This window comes from Kryptolebias marmoratus, linkage group LG6 (assembly GCF_001649575.2).
Source record: "Kryptolebias marmoratus isolate JLee-2015 linkage group LG6, ASM164957v2, whole genome shotgun sequence".
NCBI classification, from domain to species: Eukaryota; Metazoa; Chordata; class Actinopteri; order Cyprinodontiformes; family Rivulidae; genus Kryptolebias; species Kryptolebias marmoratus.
In genome coordinates, this window is record NC_051435.1 from 418,299 (window position 1) to 427,841 (window position 9,543).

The 9,543-nt window shown below is 40.1% G+C and overlaps 2 protein-coding genes across 7 annotated transcripts in view; both read left to right on the forward strand.

The window, feature by feature from the left end:
• The window catches only part of LOC108251289, a 9,135-nt gene extending 3,328 nt beyond the window's left edge, over window positions 1-5,807 (forward strand). For 4 of the 6 annotated variants that reach the window (XM_037976019.1, XM_037976018.1, XM_037976021.1 and 1 more), the window contains 4 exons: window positions 3,214-3,376; window positions 4,374-4,418; window positions 4,514-4,774; window positions 5,289-5,807. In XM_037976019.1, the coding sequence (XP_037831947.1) occupies window positions 3,214-3,376; window positions 4,374-4,418; window positions 4,514-4,774; window positions 5,289-5,521 (702 nt within the window). In that variant the 3' untranslated portion in view covers window positions 5,522-5,807. Of the gene's footprint in view, window positions 1-370; window positions 515-3,213; window positions 3,377-4,373; window positions 4,419-4,513; window positions 4,869-5,288 lie in introns of all 6 variants that reach the window. The other 2 variants (XM_037976023.1, XM_037976022.1) reach the window with 2 other exon arrangements.
• Window positions 1-9,543, forward strand: part of LOC112451394 (titin) — a gene marked incomplete at its 3' end in the record, with an annotated part of 470,585 nt that overhangs the window by 270,114 nt on the left and 190,928 nt on the right. The window lies entirely within an intron of this gene.

A 9,543-nucleotide genomic window follows, 5' to 3' on the forward strand; every position in this document is an offset into this window, starting at 1 on the left:
ACCCCCCTGACATAGGTGAAGAAGCAGATGAAAACATGAACATATCACCGAACCTGGACCAATCAGAACGCAGCAAACAGGTACACTTCCCACTTTACAGGTTAGTAAATGACACACCTGTTCATGTGATCAGATCGATGAGGTCAACAGGTCCAGGGTCTTCATCTGAGAACATGAGAGTCAGAAGATCTGAACCCAGTTTTAACTCAAAGAGAAGAAACAACAAAATAAAACAGTATCTGAATGAATGAATGAATGAATGAATGAATGAATGAATGATGTTGACTCCATGTTCAGCCCCTCAGCTGTCTGCAGGATGAATCAAACTTTCTAACATTTAGTTTTTAACTCAGATGCCTTGTTTCTTCAGACTACAGGGGATCAGAGAGGCTCTGTGACGTGTCCATCCTGTAAATCTGAGGATTGGTTCTTCATTAGACTATCAAAGCAAGATGAGAAGGTTAAAAGGAACCAGCCCAGCTCCTCCTATCATGGTCTTGCTCCTCCAGAACAGGTGAGATTTACTCTAGACTCCATGGATCCTGTGGTGAGCTGGTACCTGTCTACATGTCAGTGATGAAGGTCTCCAGGTGGTCCTGAGTTTGTGTTTCAGAGTTCCTACATGAGAGGAAACATGATCAACTCTATCTGCAGCTGGTTAAAGTCAGAGCTCCTGTTCTCATCAACAGTAACAGATTTTTTGTCCACAGATCAGTGTTTGTTTATTCCTGATAACAGATCTCAGAACCTCTCTATGATCATTTATAAACTCTGTTTAAAATGAAGAGTTGCTGTTGGTGAACATCCTTCACAGTGCAGACTGAAAGTCAAGAGGCAGATCCATCGATCCATCTACCATGGATCTCCATCCTGCCATCACTTCTGAACAAGAATCCCAAATATTTCAACTCTCCCACTTGAATCAAAGACTCACTCCTGACCTGGAGGGAGCATTCCACCTGTTTCCTGTTGAGAACCATGACCTCAGACTTGGAGGAGCTGACTCTCATCTCAGCCGCTTCACACTCGGCTGTGAACCGATCCAGTGCACGCTGAAGGTCATGGCCTGAAGACAACAACAGAACCCCATAATCAAGCAGAGACAAGACCCTGAAGTTCCCAAACCAGACACACTCCTCTCCCTAACTGCACCTCGAGATCCTGTCCATGAACACCACAAACAGGATCAGAGACATGAGACAGCCCTGGTGGAGTCCAACCCACACAAGAATGAGCTTGACTTTGTGCCAAGAATACAGACACAACTCCTGCTTTGGTTCTACAGCTTTCAGAAGCAACCCAGGCACCCCACAGAATGCCTCGGGGAACACGGTCATAAGCCTTCTCCAGATCTACAAAAAACATGTAGACAGGAGAGTCAAACTTCCATGACCATCTTAGCAACCCTGCAAGAGTGAAGATCTGATCCAACCCAACCCATTTAACCCTAACCCAACCACATGGCTCCTCCTGGATAAGAAAGAAAGATCCACTGATTGTCACGCACCTGAGTGTGTGAAATTTGTTCTCCACACCCATCATCTGATGGAGCAGTGAGCAGCAGCGATGCCGCTCTCGGGAATCATTTGGTGATCTAACCCCCAAAATCCAACCCTTAATGCTGAGTGTCAAGCAGGGTGGCAATGGGTCCCATTTTTACAGTCTTTGGTATGACCCAGCCAGGGATTGAACCCACAACCTCCCANATCCATCCTTCCATCCGTCCGTCCGTCCGTCCGTCCATCCATCCATCCATCCATCCATCCATCCATTTGCATAGATAGTAATATAATCAGCTCATCAGATATTGTGAATTATTTTAATAACTATTTTCTGAAAGTTGGAATGAATTAGAAAAACAGATTTTGGTATCATTGCTAATAATTTGGATATAATTTTGTTAAACAAACTGAAGAAAATAATTAATTTATGAAGAACATAAATAAAAAAAATCTACTGATTGTAATGATATTATGGCATACGTAAAAATGTTGAATTTATCCAACAACTGTTAATATAATTAATCAGCCCTTACAAACTGAAGATAAAAGGTTGTTCTCATTTACAGAAATGGGGAAAAACCTTCTTTAAACTGAAGGTCTGTTTTTTTTTTTCATTAGCTGAGCAGTCTTAGAGACAAACACTGAATAAATGTCTTGGTGGAGATTCTCAGTCAAATAATAATAAGTGAATAAATGTCAGACCAGCTTCAGAGGACACCTGTGTTGGTGTTTCTTCTGGTAGTTGGAGTTTACTTCTTGTTGTGTTTAGTTATTTGATGGTGATGTTTTTCCTTTTTACCTTGAGTTTCTTTGGGTTTATCTTGTGTTCTGTTGGTTTCTGTGGTTTTCCTCCTGTTTGCAGCTCATTACTCACCAGTTCACAGTGGCGTAGGTTCAAGTTCTGCTGTTCTTAGGTTGTTCCTTCATTCCTCCTGCGCTCCTTGAGTTTTTATTTCAAAGTTGGTTTGCTGTATCAACAGCCTTTTGATTAAAGTTGAACTTTTATTTGAGTTCTGTTTCTTTGGTTGCAGTTTGGCTTCTCTAAAAACAACATCATGAATCAACAGAAAACATTTCTACCACAGCTCAGAGGAAGGATCATATGATAGGAGTCTTCATACAATAAAAAAGCCAGCTGGCACTACAGACCATAAACTCTTATAAAATTCTCAAAAGACAAAAAACATACATTCAAAAAAAGTTAAAAAACAAAAACAACTGGACTTCTATTCTGTAGCTGAAGACGTTTCGCTTCTCATCCGTTGAGCTCTCTCTGAATTGAGAAAGCTCCTCGGATGAGAAGTGAATTGTCTTCAGCTACAGAATAGAAGTCCAGTTGTTTTTGTTTTTTAACTTTTTTTGAATTTACCATGGCCTGGATGACTGAGAATCTACACCAGCATACAAAAAACATACATTATTTATTTTCTCAATAATCAGTAGAGTTTTAAGGATTTATGTAAAATAATTTAAAAAGTTAAAATAAGTGAATGTTTCACCCTACAAGTTTTTTCTAATTTCATGTTCATTTGTGGGTTTGGTTGTGTTTTGCTGATTATTTAGAGAAAGACCAAAGCAAACAAATGAAATTAAATAAATAAATAAATGAAGAAAACGAGTGAATGAATGAGCGATGTTGACTCAGTGTTCAGTCCCTCAGCTGTCTGCAGGAAGAATCAATCTGTTTCTAACATTTAGTTTGTTTCTTCAGGCTGCAGATCAGAGAGGCTCTGTGACGTGTCCAGCCTGTGACTCTGAAGTTATACCTTCCATCAACTGGGAGGTGAAGACAGGTGGTCAGTTTGAATTCTTCATTAGTCTGTCAAAGAAAGATGAGCAGAAGGATGCAGCTTCCAGCAGTCCAGAGAGTTCAGGTAACATCCAGCAGAACCTTCAGCTGATTATTTAATACCTGCTGAGCAGGAAGTCCATCCTCCACATTCTGTCTGTTCATTTCCAAACAGGATCAGAAACCAGAGCAGGCAGGTATGTTTGGATCCAAAATATACTTTTCAGGCAGCATTTGTTCAGTTTCTGTGGTTCATGAACCAAACTTTAAAGACTTTGTTGAAGCTCTGAGGTCAGATGTCCAGATCTGATCAGAGAGGAGCGTAATGATGAGGTTTTACCTGGGTGTCAGTGACCAGCAGGTAGACTTAAACAGGAGAAAACAGGTAATAACTGACTGTAGCTGTGAACAAACAGAATCTGCAGTTTGTTCTGCTGCTGTCCATTAATCTGGATCACAGATCTGCTGAGAACCAAACTTCAGCTCCTGAGAACAGAGGAGCAGGAACATTTAGTGACAGAAGATATAGAAAGAGTATGAAACTTATCTCCTCTGTGCTGCAGGCCTGTCAGCTGTTTTCCATTAGAAAAACCTTTAGAGAAGGAGACTGTCCTCAGCATTGTCCTGCAGGAGCAGACAGAGAATCCCAACAACACAGCAGCTGCTCTCAGCTTCTACAACCACAGGAAGCTGCTTCAGGACTGCAGTTTCTACGGTTCTGTTTAGGTTCTGCTTTTCTAACTCTCACCGATGTGCAGACATTAAAATGTCTGCAGGTGACTCGGAGGAACCCTCTGAAGTCTTTAAGTGACTCTGAACCTCTGACCGAGTCTGAGGGAACATCTTAGTTCCCAGAAAAAGCACCACCTGTTCTGTGCTCATAGAGCTGGTAACATTTGCTCAGAGTCAACAAGACAAATCAGCTACAGTCAATAAACAGGACTGAAACTTTTCATTTATCAGAGGATTTATATTTGACTACAGACTTTGACTTTAGTATTACTATAGAACCTGTGTCACAGTGGAGCCAACGGTTTTACCAAAACTTTCATGGTAATAAATTTAATTTTATTTCTCATCAGGAAACAAAAAAAGGAAAAACAAATCTGAGCAGCCAAATCAAACCAGTGAGTTATTTAACCAACAAGTGTTTAAGTGTTTCTAAACCTTCAACAATCAGAAAAGGTAACTAAAGTTCATCTCTAATCTTCATCTTTCTCAGCAAATGACCTAAGCTCTTCAGTCAAGAAGATTTTTGGATCCATCTCAACCAGTATTGGTTCCACAGTGAAGGTCGGTCGTGTCGTCACTGGTGAGACGTTTGGCGCCGATGGTGCCATCATGACACAAGTGATGAACAACACAAGGCCATCACCACAGGTGAAGAAAACAGAGCTGGATGATTGTGACATCATCATTGTCTTCTGTCCAATCACCTGCCGTGTTGGATCAGACGTGGAGGGAGCCATGAGAGATCCAAAAGGTAATCCAGGAACCGCATCTATCAGAGTTTGGTTCTGTCTGAAGACTCTGACCTCTGACCTCTGGTTCACAACTGTACAGTAACACAGTCTCAGGTAACTGCAGCTCTGTCCGCCACTGATGGTTCATGATGGTTCCTGATGGGTTCTCTTGGTGGTTCTTTGGACTCCTTTAAGTGTTTTTGGTTCAGGAGTTTTACCTTTTGGATTCCAGACAAGGTGCTGACAGGATCTTTGGACTTAAACACATAAACAGATGGTTTGTTTCCTGAATGGGGAACTAAAACTTCTTTGTAAAGTTTATAAGAACATTGTTGGCTGTAAACGGCACAGCTGACAACATTTTATATTAAAGCTGGTGGAGTTTTTAATTTGTGTCTTCAGGAGGCAGAAATGTTTCCAGAAGTCCCACATTTTACTGTCTGTGACTGAGTACACTTTAATATTTAAACTGAGGAGAAATAATTCACTTTAAATGATTTATAATAACCTGTCTATGTTTCTGTTGTTTCTTAGTGTCATCGAGGAATAAACCAATCATTCTGGTTCTGATGCATCACACCAGAGACCCCGACTACTCCACTGAAGGAATAAAATGGTCTGAAGTTTATAAAAATGTTAAATATGATGTTCATGTTCTCTTCCATGAGACTCATCGTGGACTACTGAAATGTAAACACAACAATCAGGCCATCGAGGACTTACAACAGGAGTTATACAAATATAAGACAAAATTATGGAGACCTTAGAGAAGATGTGGTTTTCATCATTCTGATGCAGTTTTCTTCAGGTTATTATTATTATTATTATTGTAAAATGTTGTAAAAGCAGGTTTTTTATTACCTGAGCTCAGAGAAGAGCAGAGAAACTTTAATGTTTTTTCTGATGATTGATGTGATGAAGATGCTCAAATGAAGACATTTTGTTGCTTTAATAATAAATGATTTTAATGCTCTCTTTATAGATTCACTCTCGCTTCACTCTGAGGAATAAATTCTTCTGACTCAATAAAAGATAACAATGTTTTTAACGTCACAACAGTGTCAGATTTATTGACTCCTATCAGAAAACAAGATTTAAAAGATCTGAGTATTGATCTCAGTTAACAGTCAGGTTCTGTCAGACATCATATCACTGTTTATGACTGAGTTTATTTGTGATACGGAGTAAATTCTGATACAGACCGTCTACAAATATTAACACGGGTCAGTTTGGTTCTTTTAACATTTAATGGAGCCAACCCAGAAACACTGAAGCATCTGAATGGGTCAATGCTGAGGCTCACAATTATATATTTTTTTGCAGTATAACTAATTCTGCATAATGTTTTTAACCATTCAAACTTCAACACTCACATTAAAACTCATTAAATCTCCACAAGAGTTTGCAAACTCTCATTTTTTGACTTTTTTCTTCCTTTATGATGTTTCCTTATGAAAACTCCTGTTTTTACAACTCCAAGCATCGTCAGTTTCATGTCAACAAGGCAGGAGAATTTATAAACTGACTGATTGTAAGAATAAAGACTGGTGACCCGTCTACTGTCTCAAACTTTCTGATCAGCAGGAGGAGCTACTGATCATCTGAACCCTCAACAAATGAATCATTTCCCAACGAGTGACTGGAAAGCTTCAGGTCAGACAGGAAGACCCGGCTGTTGATTTGTATCCATTTATTTCAGAAGAAATGCCAAGCAGGACATCCTCAGGATGAGACGGAATCTGTCGGAGCTCAGTTTGTAAAACAGTGTCTCCAACAAACTTACCAGTGATGAAGAACAACACCACCACTTTGGTCAGAACTGGAGGCCCATGTCCCTTTAGAACCAGTATGACCCGGCATCAAACTGTGAAAAGATGTGCAGGTCTGTTCCCCTCATGAGAACACCTCAGAGGGCCTTTCAGTAAAGATGTTCTGCTTGGAGCAGACAACTCGACACAGTGTGGATCTTTCAGAGCAGAAGAACAGCTTCGCTTCACCAGGTGAAAAGTCACGTGATTCCCCAATTTAATCTGCATGGCGTCCCACGCATCACGTGTTATGCTGGTTTTGAATCCAGGGAGGGGGATCGATCTCTCAGAGACTATAACAGTCCCTGTGGGTTTCTGTGTCATGTGAAGGATCTTCTCCACAGATTCAGAGGTAGTAAGAGAGAAGAGGACCAGACTGAAGCCTAACTCAGCTGGAACCATCATTTTATGATCCTGTCTCTGTTACTGTTGGAGCCTATTAGGAATTAAATAAATTTATTTATTGCTAAATTAATTTCCTCAGATGTAAAGCCATGTGAATGGTAGATCTATTGTTGTATATTTATTTATGTATTTATTTATTTATTTGTTTTGCTGAGACCCTCCTCCTCCTCCTTGTCAGTCAGCCTCCTGCAGTGATTAACAGACAGAAGCAGCTGCTGGAGCAGCTCTGATTGTTTGGTGAAGGAGTGAGGAGTGAAATGGTTTTTGTACCGCAAATTAACGTTTTACTTGAAGTCAACTCGGAGGCTATTTTTGTGTTGTTAATTTTGTAAGTAAAAGAAACTCCTTGGAAACAGGAAGAGTCTCCGTGAGTGCTTTTTGGTTTTTTTGAAGGAGTCGAAAACCTCCTCCTGCGGGACTACTCTGCCATTTTTATTTTCTGGAACTTTTGGGATGCAAGAGTGGCCACTACAGTTACAGACAGAATAATTATTAAGGAAAGTTCTCTAGATGCACACAGAGCCTTCATTATAAATAACAGCTTCGGTTTCATGACACGTTGACCTTAATTGTTCACTGAATGTTGAAGGTTGGCCAGCAGATGGAGACAGACGTCTTCATTTCAAATGCTTCAAACCCTGAACCTGTTCAACACAACTGCTTCAGAAAGCTTCAGTTCCTCCACCCTCACCTATAAGAACCTTATCAGTAAATCTTTTCATCCATAACACTTCAGTAATTCCCAAGGTTTCACCTGACCGTCACTGAGAAACAGGAGAAAACAGGTTAACAAAAACAGCAACTCTGCCCTACAAAACCAGTTTGTAAAACTAGACTTTTTACAGAGGATAACCAAAACAATCAGCTGTGATGGCAGCCAGATGTCCCAGAAGAGCAGCTCCACGGTCTTTTTCTACGTCCCTGATGATGGACTGACGCCCACCTGGTAAGACAACAACCAATGAGAAGAAGCAGCTCAGCACCCAGGTAACAACAGGTGTCTGTGGGGAATGTAACACTCTGATATAAAACACATCAGGAACTTTAAAGACTGGACGGATTTTTATTTATAAATTACGGCAGATTTTAGGAACCTTAATAAAACAATAAATATTCTGGGGAACTAAAATACTTTTTGAGGTATTTTTGTTATTTTTATAGTCAAGAAATTATAATTATTTTATTATTGAATTGTTAAAAATGTGTTAATAAGACACTTTAGGTGACACAATATGGTCACATCATAACACCTGGAATTAAAAACATGAGTTTGGGAAAAATAGAACTGATTTTATAAGGCCCTACATTCAAGCACACCCCACTCCCTGCTCACATCTTCTCTAAATAGACCTTTGTTTACAGAAATGTTGTCTTTTACAGCTGTGGATCCAACAGAGCTGTAATAGTTTGTAACTGACTAATCTCTGGTATTATAGTACCGCGGTACTGGTACTGGTATTTTGTCATTAGGGTGGACAAAACACCCAAACCCAAACTGAGCGGAGTGGTGTCTGCAGTCCAGTGCAGAGAAGAATGTTCAGACCTTTATATTGGAGAGACAAAACAACCTCTCCACAGACGCATGGCTCAACACAGGAGAGCCACCTCTTCTGGACAGGACAGAACCTCAAGGATAAGGGACACTCCTTTGAGGACCAAAATGTTCATATTTTGGACCGAGAAGCTTTCCAGTCAGCTGATAACACATTTTTAAATAATCTGGAATGATGCCGTTGGAAATTAAGTCCCACATTTCACCAGAGGAACCCCCGAGCTTTACAGTGATGTCACACCATCTGCCAGGAGTTTCCTGTCCGGACTGCGATGGGCCAGTGGTGGGCGGGGGGCGGCCGGTGCCGGTCCGACAAATGGTTTTTATCTCAGGTTCTCCTCTTCAGAACATTAATTGCAGTCAGTCTCCAGACTCTGGGTTGTAATTTCCACCAGCAGCTAAACTAACCACATCCATGAAACCTTCTGGTCCTTCAGAAGCTGAAGAACGACTCAGCTGCTGAAGTTTTGGGTCGGTCCCCCCCACATTATCTAGATTTGTTATTTCCTGCCTTGCTGGCATTCCTGTTTGAAGCTCGATACAACACACTTCTGAGTGATCATAAAAAGTGTTGAAGAGTCCCTAGTAAATGTTTCAATCTTTTATTAATAATTTAACATTGGTGTGAAATTTTTAAAATGCAAGACTTAAAACAAGCAGCTTTTATGACTTTCTTTTGGTTTTTGTTAGTTTCAAAACATCTGAAAACTAAAGTTCAATCATGGAAAGTCCGACTTTCTGTGAACCATTTAATCAATCAATCAATCAATCAAATTTTATTTGTATAGCACATTTCAGCAGCAAGGCATTTCAAGGTGCTTTACATAATTAAAAAACAAAATAAAAACAGCATGTGACAATGAATAAACAGTAAGAAATAGACAAACATCAAAGACATCAAAACCCCGCACTCTAACCCTAATTTAGCCATAAGCAACTCTAAACAGGTGGGTTTTAAGTTGAGATTTAAAGGCACCCAGTGTTTCAGCTGTTTTACAGTTTTCTGGAAGTTTGTTCCAAATTT